General features: G+C 43.9%; 1 protein-coding gene across 3 annotated transcripts in view; it reads right to left on the reverse strand.

Annotated features, from left to right (window-relative positions):
- The window catches only part of MOCS1 (molybdenum cofactor synthesis 1), a 48,794-nt gene that overhangs the window by 20,741 nt on the left and 3,081 nt on the right, over window positions 1-24,972 (reverse strand). For 2 of the 3 annotated variants that reach the window (XM_065401901.1, XM_065401904.1), the window contains exons 2-4: window positions 15,578-15,710; window positions 14,990-15,157; window positions 1,634-1,798 (exon numbers count right to left, since the gene is read on the reverse strand). In XM_065401901.1, coding sequence (XP_065257973.1) covers window positions 1,634-1,798; window positions 14,990-15,146 — 322 coding nt within the window. In that variant the 5' untranslated portion in view covers window positions 15,147-15,157; window positions 15,578-15,710. Of the gene's footprint in view, window positions 1-1,633; window positions 1,799-14,989; window positions 15,158-15,577; window positions 15,711-16,553; window positions 16,706-24,972 lie in introns of those variants that run through there. The other variant, XM_065401903.1, reaches the window with a different exon arrangement.

The following is a 24,972-nucleotide window of genomic DNA, read 5'->3' on the forward strand; positions in this document are numbered from 1 at the left end:
TTCAGCCAGTTCCCTAAGTATTTTAGGATGTATTTCATCAGACCCTGCTGACTTGAAGACATCTAATTTGTTTAAGAAATTCTTAAATTATTTCCCTATTTTAGCCTCAGATCCTACCTCACTCACACTGATGTTCACTTCGCTAACATTTTTGGTGAAAACGAACAAAAAAGGCGTTTAACACTTCAGCCATTGCTGCATTTTCTGTTGCCTTTCCCTCCTCGTTGGGTAATGGGCCTAACTAACTCTGTTCTTGGTCTTCCTCTTGCTTCTTATGTTTTTGGAAAATGTTTTCTTGTTACCCTTTATGTCCCTAGCTAGTTTAAATCTCATCTTGTGGCTGGGCCTTTCTATTTGTGTCCCTACATGCTTGTGTTTTTTGTTTTGTTTAAAAATATTTATCCTTTGTAATTTGACCAAGTTTCCACTTTTGTATGACTTTTTTTTTTTTTTTTTTTTTAGTTTCAGGTCATTGAAGATCTCCTGGTTAAGTCAGGGTGGTCTCTTACCCTACTGCCTATCTTTCCTCCACAATGGGATAGTTTTCTCTTGTGCCCGTAATAATGTCTCACTACACATTTAAGCATGCCTCAAGCATGACCAGGGGAGACCACTTCTACTGCTGACAGCAAGTTTCAGTCTTTGTGGTCTATTTAGTCCTTGACTTCTCTGCTGGAAATGCCAACAAGGTTCCAAATAGTGCCAGTTCTGAAGCTAATTTCAGTGCAGGGTATTTGTCGACTAGGAACTGGACTGAACCATTAACTCATTTCACAGGCCACCAGGACTTATCTTAAGGAGTCAATAGAAGCAGTATAGTAAACCACATGGGGACATTTTAAATTGGTTGCTGAGGACACAAGATTGCCCATCTGATGGGTCCTTAAGCAGGATTCACTGTAGGAAGTGTGTGGAAGGGCTTGTACCCCAAGGAAAACAAACGTTTATAGAGTTGAAGAACAAATGTCAGCATGAGAAGCAGAGCTGGTGAATCGCAGGCAAATCATGAACCAACCTGGCATACAGTGAATATATTCTGTATTCATCATCATCCAGTATTTGGGAATAATAGGTTCTGAAGCTGGGAGTCACAAATGGGTTTCAGTGACTCATGACCATCTTCTTTTTCTTTATGGTTAGACAGGCGAGGAGCAGGGGCTGTCACATGTGGTTATGGCAAGGAGTAGGTTGACCACCTCTGATCTGAATGAATTATTTTCAGTTTTTGTGGGTGTCAGGGGAACAATCTGGCAGCCATTCATGCCTTCATTTGATTATTAATGGTGGACAATTGGTTTCAGGGCATTGTTTCTGTTCCTGGCTGAAAATGTTGAACAGGAGAACAGTGTAGAGCTGAGAATTGACAAATGTAGTTATGAGAGCTCCTACCTCAAGCGGTTATTCACCCGTTCTCATGAAAAGGGGTTTTGCCTGTGAAAGAAGGCAGAGTAGAAGGGAAGAGGGCCAGCTATCAAGCTCAAGCCAAGTGTAGATATTTTAGGCTGGTCTTAAGGAAGGGAATTTCACTTCTCTCCCAACAGAAGTTTGAAAGAGACTGGCTAAACAAACAGGGATATAAAAAGATAGGCAATGTCACCCTATAACCAGCGACATGTTATTTGAATTTCTGTACCTTTCCTCCGGACGATGAACTCAAATTTGGCCGGAACCAGAGTATCCAAGCTGATGTTAATGGCATCCAGCCCCGCCTCCTTCAGCCGTGGCAGCAGCCTAGCTAAGTTGATCCCGTTGGTTGTGACAGCAATGGTTTGTAGCCCTTCTAGCTTGTATAGCTGAGCTAGGAAACAGCAGGGAAAAGGAGAGCGTTTAATGGCCAGAGTTCAACCACAAGATGCACGGGAACCTCTAGAGAACATTCTAGATCACTAGGGAAAGGAGAAAGTTATTTTCACATGAATGCAGCCAAGAGCCCAAATCCCTCCATCCACCAAGTCCTTTCACCCACTTACCAATTCACTAGAGAAGATAGTCAGAGAGGGGAGCTCACCCCTTACCAAGTGGGCTCTGTTGACAACCAGCACATGTTTCTGTACCTCATTGTCTTTGGAGCTGCACTTACTAGATTAATAGAGTACAGCACAAGCCAGCCGCAAATGGTATTAAAGGAACTAAAATGTGGCAAGCAACAGCGATTCCAAGAACTTCTTCAAAACGCTCTGGACATAGATTAACTGCGCTCTATATTTATTACTGCAAATGAATGCTTTAATGTTGAAGGAAGCCCCATGGACTCATTTAACCTGGCCTGTCTCCCAGCTGTCCAGTTCCGAAAGCTGAATTCCAACACTAATGGGTCAGTCGCTAACCACGGCTTTCTTGGGGCCCTGACTGGATCCAGATACTGAACTACTTGCACTTATTTTGTCCTAAAGGTTTTACACACCATAGCATATCATTCGCTGAAAATTGCTTCACCCACCCCTGAAACACAACCACATCTCGGGGGAGAAAGTGGCAGCTACTTTAACAGCTCAAAGCAACATTATACAAGCAACTTAAGATAGCTCGCAAAGCATGCTGTAGTCACCAAAAACTGTACAGGGAATTTAAGGAGGCAAAGAGACACTCAGGCGGTACAGCTTAAAGGCTGAAATCTTCAAAGTTCGTCCTTACTATTAATACAAGCATTACTAGTCTGAGTGATCAAACAGTGCTAATGCAAGACCCACAAGGGGAAAGCTATTAAAAAACACAAGAGGAAAGATTAGATTAACATCCCAAGTTCAAGTCTCAGAAACAGCAACATTCCCACAAAATGCATGTAGCAGCAATACTTGCAGGGTCCTGAGACATGGCTAATCCCCAACTTAGAGCTACACAGTTCCAACGTTACCACCAGTCCTAGGAGCTTCACGGTGACCACTGGGTAACTCCAAGTGTCTACTGTAAAAAGGCTGCCACATGGGTGAGGAAACGGAGGTGGCTAATTCCAACTGCCCCTAGCCAGGAAGGAGCAGAACACTACCCATTGCCTCACTTGATGAGGTTTAGTATCCAACCTGCCCCTCAAAATGAATGTTATGAGGCTTTTCCCAAACTTGGCAATGCTGTCCCACCAATGGGGCTCACATGACACCGAAACCAGCCTGAAACATCTGCACAGCTGAGTGAAATGCAGAAGGTTGTTACTGGCAATTTGGCAGCAAACTTACTATGAAATTAAAAATTGAATTCCCTGTAGTACTCTAGTGTCTTCTTCTTTTTCTTTCCTGACACTTCCTTTCACGCCCTCTCTTTATGGTGGGTTTGTTAAGCCTTATAGTGTGTTTAGAGTTTGTTTGAAACACTAGAACCATTGTATAGCGAAGTCATCTGCTTACCCTGCACAGAGAAAGCCTTGCTAAGCAGAGGATTTACCTAACTGGGATTGCAACCTGAAAATGGTGATGCACTGGAATCACTTGGGATTGCCATTCTGTTTCACTACAACCCAATTCACCGTGTGTGGTTTCCACTATATTTAAGTTATGTCGTTTTGATTAGTAAAAGTGTTCAGCTTATACTTCTCCAAAAAAACCCATCCTTTTCTCGTCTCCTTAAAGTACAGGTCTGCTATAAGAAGTGACTGTGTAAAAGCGGCATCTTATTCAGTAGGTTTAGTCCCTCTGGCTGTGTCTATCTTAGACTCTTTCTGGAAGTCTCCCACCCATTGCGTTATCAATAGAGGGAGCGTTAGTGTGGATAGGGTACGGGCATTTTTTATCACCATGGCATCTAACCCTGCTTGGAGCAGTTCTACTAAAAACACAGTGGTAAAAGAGCAGGTGGCCACCTGGTCCCCAGGTACTCAAGCACTCCCACCACTGCTACCTCCAATGGAACTACACCTTTAGCGTTCCTCAGATTGTTTACTGTCGACAAGCCCTGTCTGTATTCGGATACACATCTGCCTATTTAAGGTGCAAAAATGAAATGTTACCTGCCTTATATGTTTGTTAGCTCCAGGAGTGAGCACTAGATTCTATTTTGGTTCCTCACAGAGCTAGCGTGCTAACAATGGAACGTAGCTGTGGCAATGCAAGTGGAAGGAGGGGTTATCTGGCCTGCGTATGTACCTAGCGTCTCTGACGGGCATCACTCGGGGCCTCTAGCTGCTCCTGCCCCTTGCGAGGCTGCGGCCACGTTCTATTTTGACCGTGTTAGCTCGATGAGACCTAGTATGAATATGTCTCATCGAGTTGGGAATAATAAATACCTCCAGCTTGAGCTGTAGACATACCCTAAGGGAGGTGCGTGAAGGTATTTGGGGCTGGGGTTGCGGCTTAGAAGACGTACACCCAGTACTGTGAGCGTTGGAAGCAGAGGGACAACAGCGATGTTCTTTAAGAACCAACTTTCTCTTCACTTGCCTTTCTGGATGTCTCAAACCTTCCCCATACACCAGGAGTGAGCTACTAGAGAAGGGGTGGCCACCGCTGACCCAGGCCACAGTTGCCAGCAGTTGTGGGAGAAGCACTAGCTAGCACCACAATCCGTTTGCCAGTAGGGGAACGTGCTGTGTTTCCAGCCTGGGAGAAGAAGGTACATCAATGTAACTGCTTTTCTTGCCCATTAGCTGTCCTCAGAACACACATCATAGAATCATAGAATATCAGGGTTGGAAGGGACCTCAGGAGGTCATCTAGTCCCATCCTCTGCTCAAATCAGGACCAATTCCCAACTAAATCATCCCAGCCAGGGCTTTGTCAAACCTGACCTTAAAAACCTCTAAGGAAGGAGATTCCACCACCTCCCTAGGTAACCCATTCCACAGTGCTTCACCACCCTCCTAGTGAAAAAGTTTTTTCTAATATCCAACCTAAACCTCCCCCACTGCAACTTGAGACCATTAGTCTTTGTTCTGTCATCTGGTACCACTGAGAACAGTCTAGATCCATCCTCTTTGGAACCCCCTTTCAGGTAGTTGAAAGCAGCTATCAAATCCCCCCTCATTCTTCTCTTCTGCAGATTAAACAATCCCAGTTCCCTCAGCCACTCCTCATAAGTCATGTGCCCCCTAATAATTTTTGTTGACCTCTGCTGGACTCTTTCCAATTTTTCCACATCCTTCTTGTAGTGCGGGGCCCAAAACTGGACACAGTACTCCTGATGAGGCCTCACCAATGTCGAATAGAGGGGAATGATCACGTCCCTCGATCTGATGGCAATGCCCCTACTTATACAGCCCAAAATGTCGTTAGTCTTCTTGGCAACAAGGGCACACTGTCAACTCATATCCAGCTTCTTGTCCACTGTAACCCCTAGGTCCTTTTCTGCAGAACTGCTGCCTAGCCATTCGGTCCCTAGTCTGTAGCAGTGCATGGGATTCTTCCGCCCTAAGTGCAGGACTCTGCACTTGTCCTTGTTGAACCGCATCAGGTTTCTTTTGGCCCAATCCTCTAATTTGTCTAGGTCCCTCTGTATCCTATCCCTACCCTCCAGCGTATCTACCACTCCTCCCAGTTTAGTGTCATCTGCACACTTGCTGAGGGTGCAGTCCACACCATCCTCCAGATCATTAATGAAGATATTGAACAAAACCGGCCCCAGGACCGACCCTTGGGGCACACCGCTTGATACCGGCTGCCAACTAGACATGGAGCCATTGATCAACCAGCAAGCTTCCAGCAACAGAGAAACAACAGGAGCCACTACAGATGTCACTGCTGGAAAGATTAGTAAGTACAGGTTTAAGCAGAGTCCAATCAGACTTTCATGCTGCAGCCTGAACCGGACGGATTCCAGCACTAAACTATTATGGCACCAGCTGAATTTAGCCAATTAGGGCAGAATGTGGTTCTTATCAGTGCCTCTTTCTTTGTGTAATGAATACACAGCTAGACAATTCACTGGAGACTCTAATGGAGGGCACGATATTGCAGAGAGTAGTAAACAGACTGGACAGAATCCAGAGATCAGAAATTAGAGATGGGAGAACTAATCTTTAGTGTCTGTAGTTATTCACCACAACCAGCCACTATCCTTGCCTGCTTGTTTATTTGTGCAGGCTAAGTAGTGAAACATTTGCAGCTATCTTGTGTCATGCTGCACTGTTTGACTAGTAAACTCAGTAGCGATTAGAGAGAGATTAAGGCTGCTTTTATGCCTGCCGTAATCACTTCAGCCAAAAAAATAATCAGCAGCTAAATACATACAAATAAAGCCAAATGGAATGGGAAAGAAGATCAGACTACCTAACTCAGTAGTCTGAGATGGGAGTGCAGCATTTAGCATTAAATAAAAAAAGACAACCACTTTTACATTTGTTGCCCCTTCATGGTCAGAATATTCTCTGTGAAAATGGCATATTCTCTTTCAATGGCTCCCTACCCTCCTACTGATAAGTCAAAAGGTGCTATTTCCTAGCAAAACTCATCTAAGGCTTGGTCTACACTTACCCCCCAAGTCGAAGTAAGGTACGCAAATTCAGCTACGTGAATAACGTAGCTGAATTCGACATACCTTACTTCGAACTTACCGCGGTTCAGACGCGGTCCACACGCGGCAGGCAGGCTCCCCCGTCGACTTCGCGGTACTCCTCTCGTCTAGCTGGAGTACCGCAGTCGACGGGGATCACTTCCTGGTTCGATTTATCGCGTCCACACCAGACACGATAAATCGAACTCAGAACTTCGATCCGCAGCCGTCGAACTACCCGGTAAGTGTAGACTAGCCCTAATATCTAACAAAACAAAACAAAGAACCACTCAAAGTTCTTTCTACCTCAAAACAAAGGTCATAGTTGGTTTTCAGCCACTAGATGGGAAGATCACCAGTATTAATGATAATGCAACGGAGACACAGTTGATTTGGCTTTGCAGGACTAAATTATATGGAAAACATTCAGATGCATTGAATAATACATTTATTTGTCTGTAAAATGCCAGGCACTCTTATGGGGCTGTGTAAATTAGGCAATTCTTTATTTTGCAAATACTCCGACCGTAACCCCATACAGTCCTCAGCATCAGCTTGGAGATCCTCAGGGGGAAATAATAGTAAAAAAGCTGCACAAACCTCTTAGCAGCTTAAAGAAAAATCCCTCCCTTCTTGCCCCTCAACAGTATTTTAAAAGGTGTTTCTAACAAATCGGAATCCAGAACAGTCCTTTGGAGTACCTTGCATGTTTGTATACCAGCACGCTCCAGGACAGCAACAACCAGACCAAAGTGCATGCCTGCTAAATGTAATTGCTGCTGCAGTCAGCAAAGGGGGGTGGGAAGAGGAGAGGTTGTACACAAGCATATATATAAATGTACTAATACAGTTCAAACTATTAATATAAACAGCCTTGTAAATGTCAAGGAGACCTGCCCAGACTAATGGCATTATTTCTATAAATATCAAGGTATTTCAAAGAGGAAAAGGCTATTAAAAAAGCCAAAGACAAACAAGCAAAATAAGGAGCAGACTAAACATGAGGCATTAACAAAATGTGATAATGCCAGGGTTGCTATTAAATTTTTATATATATATAAATAAAGGCAAGAAGAAACAAAGGTTCTGTTTTCAATGAGACCCATAAAAATGATTGCTTAAGAGAAGTATAATTGTTTGATGACTCAAAATTTGTTTTTTTGGACAAGTCTTATTGCAGGGATCCTGCTATTAGCCAGCAGAGCTACAAGCACAGTCCCTCTTAGGCAAGTCCCCTCCTGTTCTGGGTTTTGATAACAAACACCCAATACTCCACACTGCACCAACTCCTGCTCTAGGGGACCCTGGGATGTCACACTGACTAAAGAAAGTTTTAGTGTTATGGATGTCTGTCCACTAGGAACAGAGCTGAGACACCACTCCCTTCTCCCACAAGCTAATTTCGCAGGTCTGGCCTACACTAGGATATTCCATCTCTCAGTGGTGTGAAAAATCCACACCCTGGAGAGACGCAATTATGCCATCCTACCCCCCCGGTGTAGACAGAGCTAGGAAGAGAGCTACTGCCTCTTGGGGAGGGGATTACCTACGCTGATTACCTATCTACCTACACTGGTGGGAGAATCCCTCCCATTGGCATAGGTAGGGTCTACACTGAAGTGCTACAGCATTTTAAGTGTAGACATACTGACAGAGGGCTTGTCTACATTACCTGCAGGATTGACGGGCAGCGATCAATCCAGCGGGGGTCGGTTTATCGCGTCTAGTCTAGATGTAATAAATCAACCGCCAAGCACTCTCCCGTCGACTCCAGTACTCCACCGGAGCGAGAGGTGCGGGCGGAGTCGACGGGAGAGCATCAGCTGTCGACTCACTGCAATGAAGACACCGCGGTGAGTAGATCTAAGTACATCGACTTCAGCTACGTTATTCACGTAGCTGAAGTTACGTAACTTAGATCGATCCCCCACCCACAATGTAGACCAGGCCAGAGACCACTCAACAGCCAGACAGTAAAAAACTGTATATGATACAAATCTAGGGAGTCTTGGCTGACCTAGAGAAGACAGACTCTATACCTAGGGCCCTACCAAATTCAGGATCCATTTTGATCAATTTCATGGCCTGGGGTTTTTTAAATTGGTCAATTTCACATGGTCAGATGTTTACATCGGAAATTTCAGTGTTGTAACAGTAGGGGTCCCAACCCAACGGGTATCCGGAGGTGGGTCTGAGTTCCCCCCACTCTCCCGAGAGAAGCCATGCAGGGGAAGGACAAGCCTTGCAAAGACCACTGTCCCTCCCCAGCCTGGCTGGGACTTGCAGCTAGGAGCCTCCCTCCCCCCCCCCCCCCCCCCCCCCCCGACTGGGGCACTCCTAGCAGCAAGGGGAAAAAATCAGATTTCACGGGGAAGGGCTTATTTCACAGACCATGACACTTTCACAGCTGTGAAATTGGTAGGGCCTTATCTATACCCCATTTACTAGTCACCTCAGGAACTTGCACTCAGAGCAGGCAAAAGGACCTGATATAACCTGCAGTAAGTTGTAGTTGCTGACTCATGATGTATGTGAGTTTCTAAATAATCTGAGGAGTTGCAGCAGGCCTGTAGATAAATAAGAAATTAAAGAACCTAGTTTCTCACACTAGCTTCAAGCCACATTATTGCAGTGGGGGAAAACAAAACAAAACAAAAAGTGCAGACCCAGCGTCTTAGCCAGGGCCGGCTCCAGGGTTTTGGCCGCCCCAAGCAGCCCCCCCCCCCCCCCCCCAAAAGCCGCGATCGCGATCTGCAGCGGCAATTCGGCGGAAGGTCCTTCGCTCCGAGCGGGAGTGAGGGACCGTCCGCCGAATTGCCGCCAAATAGCTGGACCTGCCGCCCCTCTCCGGAGTGGCCGCCCCAAGCACCTGCTTGCCAAGCTGGTGCCTGGAGCCGGCCCTGGTCTTTGCAGAACATGGTACTGATTATTCCTCTATCCCTTACAGACTTCAGGAGTTTTACTATTAGCAGATATATTATACTTTATATAGAGAGAACATTTATTCAGTGAAAACTAAGCTAAATTCAGAGTACCAATATTGCCAAAACACCCTAAGCACTGCATGCTGCTTCAGGAAAGCGTCTCAGGGAGGTGAGTCATGTTTAGGACTTGCAAGGTGCCTTAAAGTAGAGTGAGACACAAAAAGGGTTTAAAAATCCAAAATAATTAGGAGTGTTTTCATAAGTTCAGTTAAGAAATAATATGTGTAAATATTTCCCCGCAATGATGGAAACAAAACAGCATTGCACTAACACATGAAACCCAAAAAGTGAATTAACTAACGAGAGGAAGTGAAATGGACCAAACTGGTTTCATGGTCCAGTTTGAACGAAGAACACCATCAATGATTAAACTCGGTTCACATTTCTGAATTTTGCTATGTCTAACAGGTAAGGGTATATTATAAATGACCATCTTGCAAAGACCACTTTAAGATACTAATTCCAAATCTATGTCTGCAGGACATGATTTATGCTTCAGTTAAAAGGGCAATAATTGGAATTTAAACTCCCTTAAAGACAAACATTTATCTAACACTGGTCACTGGTGGTTTTACACAGTTGTGTTCTATTACATTCAGATTATTACTGGGTTTCGATTTCTAATCATACTGGAGTTAAGTGAATAGTGCTCCAGTAATTTGTGAAACATTTACTTATTTAATGCAATTAACAACAAGACTACAGATTAGGAGTTTATTGATTAACTGAATGCAAGACTTTCCCACGTTGTGTCTAACGACTTCAAAAAGATGAGTTATTTTCCAGCACCACTGAACAGTTAAACTGTTTTCAAACAGTGTCACAGCACACAATGCTCCATACAGGAAAATGCAGACTGGTACTAAGGTGCATACCATTTAGAAGCAGCAGCAAACAGTAACATTTCCAAATAAATGTACAGTGAGAAAAGTTTATGTACCCATAATTTAGTATTGCTGAGGTAGAACGCCTGCAGTATTTGCATCCCAGAGATGGCTGTAGTGATAAAGTTTATATCACGTGTGGTCATGAAAACAGCCAAACATATATACTTGCCAAACTATGATGTACTAATACATTTCAAACTATTAATATAAACATCCTTGTGATTGTCACTAAGACCTCCCCAGATTAGTTGCTTTATTTCTATAAATATCAAAGAGGAAAAGGCTATTAAAAAAGCCAAAGACAAATAAGCAAAATCAGAAGTAGGTAGACTAAACATGAGGCATTAACAAAATATGTGATAATGCCAAGGTTGCTATTAAATTTTTATTTCCACTTGTTTCAGAAAACGTGCAGAACTCACTTGTTAGTTAAACGCAGCCATCTCAGATTCCTGGCAATAAAGATTTTATAGCCCAAATACATATTTTTTCCTCTATCACACACATTTATTTGGCTCGTTAAGCTACAGTAAAACTAGCCAATTGCTCAATCCATTTAGCAAAGTACCTGCAGCTCCCACTTCAAAATCAGCAAAATACTGAATACAGGAATTCTCTAGTACTCAGAGAATTTTATTAAGAGTTACATCAAAGCAGAACTATTGAACATGGACAACTTCTTCCTGACTTCAGCCATATTTTTGTGCCAATTGATCACAAAGACTCCCCCTCTCACCTTCAACAAAATGTTTCCTTCACTAAACCCTGCCTTCCACTCAAAGGTTAGGGAGTGCAAACAAGACTCAGCTGAAAACTGAAACTCCGCTAAGTGATGCATTGCCAAGAAAGAACATCCTAGCCAGACAGGTTAAGCTACCGGAAACAAAACCAGACTTCTTGGTTGTTTTTTACTCCCCACACAATCAGCACTCTCATTTTACTAGAAAAGAGAATCCACCCCAGATGCAGAGGCCGCTCTAGTTCTAGGTCAATCTGTGGCAGATTTCTGGGAGAACTGGTGTGAATTGCGGAGCGTTCTAACTGCCCTGAGGAGACCCTGCTGGTGCAAACTACATTGATGTAGTCTATTTGGTCAGGCAAGCTGCTGGGCCCTGCTTGGAGAGGCCCGTTCGCATGTGCACTACAGAAGTGCCAAATCTGATGGTGGGAAGCAGCGGCAGGGAGGAGCCTCCCATCTCACTGGACTAGGCAGGTAAATGTTGGGGGTGGGTGGGCAGCTGGTACCTGCTCCTAGCAAGGGGGTGCACAGTGGAGGTGGTGAGAGTGAACTGGGGGCACCCCTGCCTCCAGCAGGCACTCAGCCCCTACCCCCCACACAATCCCCCTGCCTTTCCCAGACACCCATTACCCCCAAGCCTCCTCCCATACACCTAACCCATCACCCAGACCCCAGCTCCCAAACCAGAGTCCCCCAATCCCTTGCTGCCTCCCCCCACTGCAAGTCCCAGGAGAAAAAGGATCCTCCAGCTCTGATGGAAAGTGCCCCAGCTGCCACCTCCTCAGCCCCGCAGTACAGGCTCGCTGGACCGGGGGCAACATACTGAAGTTTTGCCTTGGGCGGCAGATTGTCTTGAGCAGCCTCTGCCCAGAAGTGCTAAGTCATAAAACTGAGTATATCCAAGTTGTGAACAATGGAGACCTGAAAAGTCTGTTTGCCTTCATCTGTAGGACAAGTCACTTCCCCATCCACAACTCTGTTCTCAAACTGCTGCAGTAATGGTGCCTCTGGCATGTCCCTTGGAAGTCTGGAGAAAACACAGCAGTGGACCTGTCTTGCCTCAGTGAAAGCTTCCTCCATTGTCAATTACAAGCCCTTTATTTTGGGGACCGTGTCTTTAGGTGCCAGACACATGCACTGTAAGTTACAGGACAACCTATAAGAAGAAAAATAATGCATGTGTGTAGACCCCTGAATTCTCTAGGTTTTCAATTCACCCTAGGAGAACAAGCCACACAAATACAATGCCCAAGGCACCAATGAGTTAGTCCAATAGTACAATCACCGAACATCCAGTATCATTAACACAATGGCCACAACCTGCCCCTGACATGAACCAAAATGATCACTCGGGTTCACAGATCAACTACAGCAGGCGAAGTGCACAGGCAGAAAGCTTGAGTGCAAACCACATTCTGCATCCATCCTCCAGCAGCACAGACAACTCTTACAGGATTACGCCACGGCAGTAATGGATGCAAAATGAGCCTTCTACCCCTCCACTCCCAAGGCCAGCACAGCTATTTTGCATAGTAAACTGGCTAATCAATCCAGACTGCATAGCCCAAATATCTGACACAAGCATCAACCACGGGGAAGAGTAGTCAGCATATTTTGCGGATGAGATAAATTGAAAATGTATGGAACACACTGGGACAAATGAAACTCCACTCAAACCAGACTCTATTACCCACCCTGATACAGTTTGGCCCCATCACACAGAACAAACTTAAGAGGCCCCACAAAATGTTAGAGCCACAACCCGTGAAATGGATCCATGCCCTGCCTGGCTGATAAAAGCCAGTGAAGAACAACTATGCCCACTCAATGGAAATAATCAATATCTCCTTCAGACAAGCACACCTACAAAACTCTTTGAAAAATGCAATAGTTTGCCCAATCCTCAAGAAGCCATCACTGGACCCTGAAGATCTCCCCTACAACCATCCGGTCTAGAGCCTCCCCTTCCTAGACAAAATAACTGAAGCAGCAATAACCACCAAGCTCAAACAACCACACATGACATCGGCCAACATCCTGGATGCCTCACAATCAGGGCTCAGCACAGAGACAGTTCCATTGGCACTAAATGACATTATGGCCATGGACACAAGACTTCCATGTTCACACTGCTTGACCTTTTGGCTGCCTTTGACACAGAGGACCACTTACTAACCCAGTTACATGATGTAGCAGGAGTAGGTGGCCCAAGCCTACAGTGATTCCATTCATTCCTCTCCAGCAGACTGAGTGGCAATAGGTAACTGCTCCCACCCGCCTCCAAAGCCACTCATCTGCAGAGTCTCACGGGGATCCATACTATTCCCTCTGTTATTGTCAATATCCCTGGATAAGGGAGAAGCTGTGGATGTGGTATACCTAGACTTTCGTAAGGCATTTGATATGGTCTCGCATGATATTCTTATCGATAAACTAGGCAAATACAATTTAGATGGGGCTACTATAAGGTGGGTGCATAACTGGCTGGATAACCGTACTCAGAGAGTTGTTATTAATGGTTCCCAATCCTGCTGGAAAGGTATAACAAGTGGGGTTCCGCAGGGGTCTGTTTTGGGACCGGCTCTGTTCAATATCTTCATTAACGACTTAGATATTGGCATAGAAAGTACACTTATTAAGTTTGCAGATGATACCAAACTGGGAGGGATTGCAACTGCTTTGGAGGATAGGGTCATAATTCAAAATGATCTGGACAAATTGGAGAAATGGTCTGAGGTAAACAGGATGAAGTTTTACTAAGACAAATGCAAAGTGCTCCACTTAGGAAGGAACAATCAGTTTCACACTGTCTAGGAAGGAGTACGGCAGAAAGGGATCTAGGGGTTATAGTTGACCACAAGCTAAATATGAGTCAACAGTGTGATGCTGTTGCAAAAAAAGCAAACATGATTCTGGGATGTATTAACAGGTGTGTTGTGAGCAAGACATGAGAAGTCATTCTTCCACTCTACTCTGTGCTGGTTAGGCCTCAACTGGAGTATTGTGTTCAGTTCTGGGCACCGCATTTCAAGAAAGATGTGGAGAAATTGGAGAGGGTCCAGAGAAGAGCAACAAGAATGATTAAAGGTCTTGAGAACATGACCTATGAAGGAAGGCTGAAAGAATTCGGTTTGTTTAGTTTGGAAAAGAAGACAGAGGGGACATGATAGCAGTTTTCAGGTATCTAAAAGGGTGTCATGAGGAGGAGGGAGAAAACTTGTTCACCTTAGCCTCTAAGGATAGAACAAGAAGCAATGGGCTTAAACTGCAGCAAGGGAGGTTTAGGTTGGACATTAGGAAAAAGTTCCTGTCAGGGTGGTTAAACACTGGAATAAACTGCCTAGGGAGGCTGTGGAATCTCCATCTCTGGAGATATTTAAGAGTAGGTTAGATAAATGTCTATCAGGGATGGTCTAGACAGTATTTGGTCCTGCCATGAGGGCAGGGGACTGGACTCGATGACCTCTGGAGGTCCCTTCCAGTCCTAGAATCTATGAATCTACACAAGCCCACTGGGATTTAGTTTGCTGAGCCCAGGGGGTCTGACAATGGTGTGCCCATTGCACTCAACTACATATTTCATTCTCAAGTGATGCAACCACTGTCACTAACAAGATGTCAGAATGTCTTTGGGGAAAAAGAAAAAGAAAAAGAAAAAAAAATCAGTGCCTGGATGAAGTGCAGCTGGCTCTAGCTGAATCAAGGCAAGACGGATACAACACTGGTCAGAAAGAGAAAATGCACTGAAGAACTAGCAGAGACAGTGTCTCAACCTGCCACTGAAGGTATACAGCTCCCATTTGTCAGACAGGCACAAATAGGGTTCTCACATCATGGTAGGGAACATTCTCTCAGAACATAGCCGGCATGCCATGCTGCTCAATTTGATTAGGCCGAGACATCTTTGTGCTGCATGATTTGTGGCACTGCTAAAGGAGGATAAAACCAGACCAGAAACTTACCCACAATATCAACCACATCAGGCCGGATGAGTGGTTCTCCACCAGTCAATCGGATCTTGTCCACACCTTCCTTCACAAAGAGCCTGGCAAGGGTGATTATCTCCTGGGTAGTGAGCAGCTCTGATTTAGGGGTCAGTTGAACTCCCTCCTCTGGCATACAGTACTGACCTGAATGAGCAATCAAGAAATACATGGGCAAAAGGAAGGATTAGCAAAGAGTCGGATCAGCTGCTGGCGAGGAACCAATACTGCACTTGGCTGCACTTTGCATAGCAATTGCCTATAATTGCCAATTGTTCTGCCTTGCAGAAATACAGGTAGCATGAACAGACAAGCCCACAGACACAGCTGCTGGCTTAATCCCCAAAACAACTTTACACCTACTTGACAGGTCTGTAAATCAAATTTGCCACTTAAGTCTAGAGGGAGGCAAAAGTATTGGTGTCACCAAATCTGTATTTTTTCACCCAAAAAGAGTTTTGGTTGAAATTTTTTGCCCAGCTCTCGTTCCTACAGGTGGACCTCCATATCCTGTCGAGTACATGAACCTCACTGGGACATGGAGGGGGAAGAAACAGACAGACTTACATCTGAGGTTACATTTCTCAGTCAGGGAGATCCGCAGGTAGTTGTGCTGACGACCAAAGCTGTCAGTCAGGAAAGCAGAGAAAGGGGCAGCATGTTCAGTTAGGAAACCTTTTCTTCTTGTGCTTGGCAATTCCTGAGGAGAAAAAGCAATAAAACAAATGATAGCTGTTTTCGTCTTCAACACACCGTACAAATGTTAACTGAGTCTAAACTTCACAGGGAAATTATCATCCACATTTTACAGAAGGGAAAAACAGAGGCACACAGAAGCCAAGTGATTTTGACCAAGACCAAAGTGAGTCTCAGTGGAACAGCTAAGGAGTTCCAGGGGTTTCCCGACTCTCATCTCCTGCTGCATATTTAAGATAAAGGGGGAGGAACCATATTAAAGTTAGCCATTTTGTGTAGCAGTTGCTGTAGGCCTTCTCTGCAAAGTATTTTGCATGGACAGTTTGATTCTTGAAATATGTAAAGACAGAGGGAAAGATATACACCCAAAATAGTCATCCAGAGGCCCTCGTGGTCCACAAATTGATCAACCTGGGCATGATCCTTGCCTAGCAGAAGAACTAAAAGTTAGAACTGACAGTACATCGCTAGCCTTCTGCCTGTGAAAGTTCAAGTATGAGGCAAAAGGCCCTGTCCAACGTAAGAACAAATTGGGCCACTTTGAACGGTCTTTTAAATCTGTTGGCAACAGCCATATTCAGTATGGTTTTCCGGCTTGAATTGTGTTAGAAGCCTTGTGCTGTGGACAGGGCTTGGCTAACATGATTCCCAGCTGAAAGGCCCTGTGTAACTAGTCAGGAAGGCAGTGCTAAAACCCCTAATAGTAATATGACAGTGTTTTAAACAAGGCTGTAACTAACACAATGCTTCTCCTTGTGTGTGCCTAAAAGTGCTAGAAGCATAACACATTTGGGACTACACCTCTACCTCGATATAACGCTGTTCTTGGGAGCCAAAAAAATCTTACCGCGTTATAGGTGAAACCGCGTTATATCGAACTTGCTTTGATCCACTGGAGTGCGCAGCCCCGCCCCGCCGGAGCACTGCTTCACCGCGTTATATCCAAATTCGTGTTATATCAGGTCGCGTTATATCGGGGTAGAGGTGTAGTTACTCCAGGTTGTAACACTATCTGAAACCCCTGCTTCATCTTCCTGCATGTGTAGAGCCCTGCACGGATACAAAATTTGTATCTGCATCCTATCTGTGAGCTGTAAAAATGGTCTGCGGATATCTGCAGATTTGCAGGGCTCTATGCATGTGTAATTAAAGGAAGTAAAACACCAGCAAGGGCAGGGGGTCAGAGAACTGTACAATAGGGATCGAATGTGGGCAGAGCTAAGAAGAGACTCCCAGGCCTGGGTGGGATAGGCAAATCTAAGTTTCAAACAAGTGCTGCTCAAGACACAAACCGTATCAAACAGCAGCTAACAAAAGGTGGAAAGGGGAAAAAAAGAAGAAGAAAGAACACCCAAATAGGGTGCCAACCCTCTAGGATTGCCTGGAGCCTTCAGGAATTAAAGATTAATCTTTAATTAAAGATTATATCATGTGATGAAAACTCCAGGAATACGTCCAACCAAAACTAGCAACCCTACGCAATGTTTAGTGCACTAGGGTTAAAGTTGAGCAGCAGCCCCAGGGCCACCGTTTTGCTTACTGGGCCATTAAGAGAAGCTGATGCTTGATTATAAACATCTTCGCTATAAATAATTCTGCATCTCATCCCTTTCACAGAGGGGTGCTGGTAGGAAATCATGGTGTCAGCAGCTGCTGGCTTCCTACTCAGTGTCATAACCCCCTGCTTATAACCTGACCATCTTCACAGCAGGTGGCAAGGACTCTTCTCTGGAGATCAACTACAGACCAGTGGCCCAGCAAAATGTCCCTAAGAATAAAGAATGGGAGTATTAGAGAGTTAAAGGAAAGTTTGTCTTTTACCTATTTCCAAGTAAGGAAACTGCAACCACTGATCCTCCGAGGGAGTTACCTCTATCTCTTAGCTACTTGGGGAACAAACCCAGACTTGTTTGTGGATGGGGATTAAGACTTTAGAAAACCCCTCCAGAAATATTTATTTTAAAAGCAGAGAGAGTGCCAACATCTAAATTAACACATTAAAGTGATAGAACAGATTGTTCCCAGAGCAAACTAATTCAGAAAGAGCTATTTGCCAAACTTTGCTTCTGCTGATGCCTGCAGGTTCAACATATGTTGTGTGAAAGACTAGAATGCTTTCTCTAAGAGGCTCAAACCGCACCTGTATGCCTCAGAAATGCAGGCATGCTTTCCGTCATCTAGATTATATGGCTGGATTCTAAAATATTATACCAGCATAAATCTGGACACCGCTGAAATCAATGGAGCTACTCCAGATATGCACCAGTGTAAATGAGAGTAGGTTGTATTGTTGTACAGACTTCAGAAGTTTTTGGGATTCTCTCTCCACTTCACAATAACGCAATATCCTCATTAATTTTATTTCTAAATCTCTCGATTTTTGAATAAACCTATGAATGGCGCCTATCAAGCTTGTACCTGGTTCTCTCCCCACCCCATATCTCAACACTGCCAAGTTTAAACGCACCTTGGAGTTGGAGTAAAACTATATAAATGAGCTTCCCACCCATATTCCCTGTGGCCACTCTCCCTCCTCCACCTCCTATCCCATGGTCTATCATATCATTGAAGCCTCTGGCTAAAGAAATAGCTACTGTGAAAAAATTTGAAAACAAAACCACAATTTGACACAAAGAAACTGAGATCCATTGTCTGCTACTAACATGGAGAGCTGAGCCTAAGGTTTGAGACCCTGAAGACAGACAGGGTGACTGCAGCCAGTTAGCTCCCTGCCTTTGGGCTAATCCCCAACCACTTCCCATGTGAGATTACTCCTAAGCAGCATGCTGCAGTATATTAGCAAGTCTGGCTATACAACTGCCTCAAAAAGCTTTTTACACTGTTAAGGTTTGAACAAGCACACTCCGATGAACCCCAAAACTGAAGTCCTGGATGCACTGAGAGCACAAGATGTACCTTTTCAAGTAGTTCTTTCATCTCACTCTACTGAAAGCTACGAAGCTTTGCCTACTAGTTATATCAGAGAACTAGGAGCCAGGGCTTCTGATCTCTACTCCCAGCTCTGCCACTAACCTGTGGGGTGCTGGGCAAGTTATTTAACCCCACTGTACTTCCACTTCCCCACTTGTAAGACAGGGATAATACTAGAACTATTTTTATAAGGGTTTTCAGAGGCTCAAATGAGAGGAGCTATAGAATTACCAAGTGTTTGGGTTTTTTAAAAAATACCTACATGCTTTTATCTGGTGGTGGATGCTCACATTTCTCCATTTATATTAATGGAATTGTATTAAGATTTTATGGAGACCAATTGAATAATTATGATTGACACTGAGCAGTCACTGCAGTGGGGGAGGTTTAGGTTGGATATTAGGAAAAACTTTTTCACTAGGAGGGTGGTGAAGCACTGGAATGGGTTACCTAGGGAGGTGGTGGAATTTCCATCCTTAGAGGTTTTTAAGGCCTAGCTTGACAAAGCCCTGGCTGGGATGATTTAGTTGGGGATTGGTCCTGCTTTGAGCAGGGGGTTGGACTAGATGACCTCCTGAGGTCCCTTCCAACCCTGATATTCTAGGATTCTAAATGGAACGAAATAAGGTTACAATAATGGGATGAGGTGTGTGAGATGCAGTGGAAATGGTTCTTAGAAATGCAATGCATTTTGTTTCCATTAATGCTCTTCAGACACAACATCACAAAATCATTTAAGGAGACAGATTTTGTGTTAGCAAGTTAAAGAAAAAGGGAATATTTTAAGTCCTGTGACTACAGTTGCCAGTTCCAGTCATTCTAGCTATCCTTGTTAGGTTATAATGGGCAAGGGGTTAAAGGTTAAATGATAAGATAACCTCAGATGTTAAATGAGTGACTGGACTCTACGGCTGCATTATGTGGATGATATGGAGAGGATGAGAGAACAAGCCACGTGACAGATGTTAGTCACATCACTCAGTGCGCTACTGGAAGGAGCCCAGATACTGGGTTGATGAGCATGGTATAAGAACCTATACAGAAGAGCTATCCAAAGTTGCTCCTGAAAGAGCTCCAGAACTGCTCTGCCCGCACAGGTCGGATGCCAGGGGGTAAAGTGTAGAGGTGTATTTGTGAAGCAAGGATGCACGGCCCTGCCCACATTATGCCTGGCCAAGGTGGATTAAAAAACAAACAAAAAAAAATCAATGATTTAAAAAAAAAAAAATTTAAATCAGATTTTTTTGATAAAATGCTTTTTGAGGAAAAAACCTATCTAAAGATAGTTTTAATTAAGATACATTATAGCTCAAAGATATCTCATCATGGAATAGGGATTATAAATTCTAATTCTATAGTATGAGACAATATATTCATGTAAATGTTTAAGAAAAGTTTTGTAAATGAGTTCCAATAGTTCATGGATTAGGGACCCAATCTTATGGGGTTCCACAGGCTTTTGTATAGGTTATTTAGGTTAATCTTTCTATCTACCCAATGGGACTCAGAAATATTTAGTTTTGCAGTTCTCAACTGTGGATTTGTCTCTCCAGAGATAACATGCTTGTTAACAGCAAAAATGTTTTAAATAAATAAATAAATATATAGAGGTGAGAAATAACAGACCCCAACTCTATTGTCCCTCTGGAAATTTGTGTACACAGAGTCAATCCCTTACCTCTCTCTAAAAGTGAAAGTTTCAAAAAGTTCAATGAATAGAAGATTTTCGGGAGAGGAAGTCTGGAGATAAATGTGAGAAGTGAGGGACATATGCTTGTTTTGTTAAAATATTATGTTTGCTGTTGAAGAAAAAAATCCAGAATACTTAACATTGTTGATTTAAATAAAACAATTTAAATGTCTGTCTGGTGATGTTCTCCTCCTAATACAGCATAGCAAGAAAATCCTCCAAATATTAATGATTAACCTGTTGAATTGGAGATAGTTCATCTCCCAATGACTTCATAAATATCTGCTTCAATTACCTTTGGTAAATGAAATAACCAAACAATCATTAATTTTCTGATATAGCTGTAAAACTAATCTGAAAAGTTTTCAAAATAAATCACTGTTTAAAAATGTATAGTGTCTACCTTCTAAAAATGAAACCTACATCTATCTCTGAGTTGTGAAGAATATGTATTAAGGTTATAACAATCAACAAGAATGCATTTTTATGTAGAAAGCCATGATTAAATCGAGTCTTCCTGGCTAGTGATTTAAATCAAATCCACCTTGTGCCTGGCTCTAGCCAGCAGCGTTAGTCACTCCGTAGTTTAAACAAGGGAGCCCTAGCACTATGTTTAGAGATATTTACAATATCTTCCATACTCTAGATACAGCTGTCTATTCCCCCTCAGAAGTTTTTTGGAGAAGATTTTCTGTGTGCTACTCCTGGGGGTGGAAGACAGGTAGGAGATGCACTCCCTGAACAGATCAGCCCGGCAGCGTAGGGCATGTGGGGTGGAACTGGGTGCAGCCAGACAGAGAGCAGAACAGTGGGAGGTGCAGAGAGGTGACATCTAATAGCCTAAGTCATTTTGACTCATTCGCAGCTGTTCTAACAATGCAACCCTTTTAAAAAAAGCAGAAAGATAATCCTTTTGTAGGAGCATAATCTTCCCAGAGACCATCGTTCAATTTACTTCAGCTCTCCACCTGCAAAGATCTTGTAATTAAATGACAAGAGTCCAGAGGACTTTTGATACGGCTTGGCCAGTGGACTGGTAAGGTCTGAAAAGAGGCACGAAGCACAAGTGTCTGCTTACATGAAGTGGTGCATTAGCCCTGTTTGGGTACAACTACAGTGCAATTAAAAAACAAACCAACCCACCACACTGAGCCTCAGATCCCGGGTCAGTTGAGTCAGGCTCCCAGGGCTAAAATTTGCAGTGTTGACATCTGGGCTTGGGCTGGAGCCCAGGCTTGTAGACTCACCCCACTCTCCGGGTTTCAGGGCTCAGGCTGGAGCCCAGGCTCGGAAACTTGGCGAGGGGTGCGGGTCTCCGAGCCCGGACTCCAACCCAAGCGTCTACACAGCAATTTTTAGTCTCGCAGCCTGTGCCCAAATTAGCTGACCTAGGCCAGCTGCAACTGTGTCATAGGTCTTTTACTGCAGTGTGGACATACCTTGAGTTACCAGTACTTCTGCTTTCAGTCATCCATTTTCAGCAGGCAGAAGGAAATCTAGGCCTGCTTCTGTCTGAAGTTTGCTTACTACACTAAAAGGGATACCAGATTCAGTTTGAACAACAGAACAGTATCGGGTACCAATACGGGACCCTGGCCCTCTCTGTTTGCATTTACCAGTAGGTAAAACTGATAACTACAGACACTCATCAACACACAGCCAAGCTCTCAGCTCAGACCCTATACATGATTCATCCATGGTAACTACTAAGGCGGCTTCCAGTTGAGCAGGCAGTGGAGTAAATCTACCTTTAACTCCCAGGGGGTAGTGCAGACAGACCACACGGTGTGTCTGCCAGTTCTGTGTAGCCTTGTTGACATTAGGGAGTGCTACACCAGGCCTCCACCTAGCAGAGAGAGATGAACCACCATTAGCTCTGGTGGTAATTCCTGGTAAAAAAAATTCCCTAATGTAGACAAAGTATAAGAAAGAGCACACAGCCAAGTTTATAGACTTTTAACCTTTGCTCATCCCTCAGCTAACTTTGTGGTTGTTTTACATCCTTTAGTTGTTTCACATATTAGCAGATAACCAACAACCTTTGCCTATTATAAATGTGAAAGTGACTCTCTCTTCAAGGACATAGTCCCAATGTACAGCAAAACCTGCCAAGAGCAACCACTCATGGGAGTTCACAGAAGTGGATACTTGTAAGAGATGGTCTCTCTTCAAACGTATGGTATTGCCACCCTTACTTCTCTGCTGCTGACGGCAGCACTGCCTTCCGAGCTGGGTGCCTTGCCAGCAGCTGCTGTTCTCTGGCCGCCCAGTTCTGAAGGCAGCGTGGAGAGCAGTGGCTGCTGGCTGGGCACCCAGCTCTGAAGGGAGTAAGAAAATGTCGCTGGTTGCAGATGACAGGTGGTCGCTCTTCACAGTTTCTTCACATTTAAATTATAAGGGGGCAAGTTCCATGGCCTCTGAAAGTACTCACTTGTGACTGGTGGTTTCTCTTCAGAGGTGGTTGCTAATGCAGGTTTTACTGTAGTTTTATAAATCTTTTAGCTATTTAAACATACTTTTTGAAATCAAGATCTGCTTCCTTAATTGGATTTTTCTTCAGCTGCATAAAATGGTTTGTTATTGTAATGTTGCTTGAGTGCTAGAAGCTGCTTGTAATTAAAAAGAAAATGCATTGATGCTTTTGCTTTTTCTAAAAAAAATAAAAATAAAACAGAAGTTCAAAGCGTGACCTAGTTATCAGTCATGACAATCTCTCATTATAACCTTAGAATCCGTACAAAATCTCCACCACAAGCATGCAAAAGCTGGTGTTACACAAGGTTATAAAAGATTGACAACTTTAAAGTGAATGAAGAGAGGAAAGCTTACTACCGAGGGCTTTCCCCAGTGAAAGCATGACTCCAACTGTCCCTCTCCCTCTGCCCATGTGATGCAAACTGAGAGATTCACCACTAACTCATGTCATATGGATCGGCAGACTCATGTTGATATGGTCCCTTTAAAAGTATTCTTGTAAGTAATTAACAATCTTTGCTTGGTGTGTAGCAGACAGGCTTGTGTAAAATAACCGAGATCATGTTTTCATCCTGACTGCTAGAAGTTCCTATTCATTAGCTTGTTGTCATATCCTTATACCCGGATACAGTTTAGGGGATTGATAATGGGAAGAGTCATAAGAATGGCCATACTGGGTCAGACCCAAATGTCCATCTAGGCCAGTATCCTGTCCTCTGACAGTGGCTAATGCCAGGTGCCTCAGAGGGAATAAACAGAACGGGTAATCATCAAGTGATCCATCCTTAACTACTTAGGTTTCTAGGTCAAATTCAGCCTAGGTTGGTGCTGACAGCAAGTTCCCATTAACTAATGGTTGTTCACAGACACGCGAGATGAGCTTGGTAGTTCTCTTTCCAATTTCTAGTGGGACTGTTGTCTACATTACCAAAAAACACACCTCTTCAGTTAGCACTCACTGGCATGATCAATAGCCTCAGTAGAAAGGCCAAGGATTAAATGGTTATGGACTCTGAACTATTTTCATCCCACCCTGAAAGGTCAGTTGAGGCACACTGATAGAGAGGAGCTGGGGAAGCCTGCTCTGCTACTGACTGTACTGCTACCTGATCTGTGAACAAAGGACTTCAGACTCCTGGGCTGTCAATCTGACACTTTATATTAGATGTTTAGAAGTTAGAACAGGGGTAGGCAACCTATGGCATGCGTGCCGAAGGCGGCATGCGAGCTGATTTTCAATGGCACTCACACTGCCTGGGTCCTGGCCACCGGTCCGGGGGGCTCTGCATTTTAATTTAATTTTAAATGAAGCTTCTTAAACATTTTAAAAACCTTATTTACTTTCCATACAACAATAGTTTAGTTATATATTATAGACTTATAGAAAGAGACCTTCTAAAAATGTTAAAATGTATTACCGGCACGCGAAACCTTAACTTAGAGTGAATAAATGAATCCTCGGCACACCACTTCGGAAAGATTGCCGACCCCTGAGTTAGAAGATCACACTGAATATTTAAAAAAATATATATTAAACAGCTATTCCTGTAACTCTCTGTGACAGAGCGTCAAGCCTCCGGATGTGTCAATCAGATTGTGCTTTCTAGAGTAATTTTTCCACAAATATCAAAAAATTTAAAAAGTTATCACCAGAAATATTAACACCCATTAAGAATATCACAAAATGGCCTAGCGCAGGGTTCTCAAACTTCATTGCACCACGACCCCCATCTGACAACAAAAATTACTACATGACCCCAGGAGCAGGGACGGAAGCCTGAGCCCCGCCGTCCTGCGTGGGGGGGCCAAAGCCCGAGCCCCACCCCCCTGGGTGGAAGGGGGGCAAAGCCAAAGCTCAAGAGGTTCAGCCCCAGGCAGGGGGCCTATAACCTCAGCCCTGCCGCCGAGGGCTGAAGCCCTCGGACATTCTTCACTTCACTTTCCAGAGACTATAAAGATTTAACAGACTTCTCTGACACTAACAAAAAACTATCAAGTGTTTGTCTTGATAAATCACTAAATATGCATTTGTAGAGGATTTTGCTGGGGCTGAAGAAACAAGCACGACTGGTCTAAAAAAAAAAAAAAAAAGAAAAAAAAAAGAAAGAGCCATCCAAACCCAGAGGGAGCGAGGCTACAGAGCAGCATAGGGGCAGGGCTTGCACCATCA

Source organism: Emys orbicularis, chromosome 3, assembly GCF_028017835.1.
Source record: "Emys orbicularis isolate rEmyOrb1 chromosome 3, rEmyOrb1.hap1, whole genome shotgun sequence".
Taxonomy (NCBI): Eukaryota; Metazoa; Chordata; order Testudines; family Emydidae; genus Emys; species Emys orbicularis.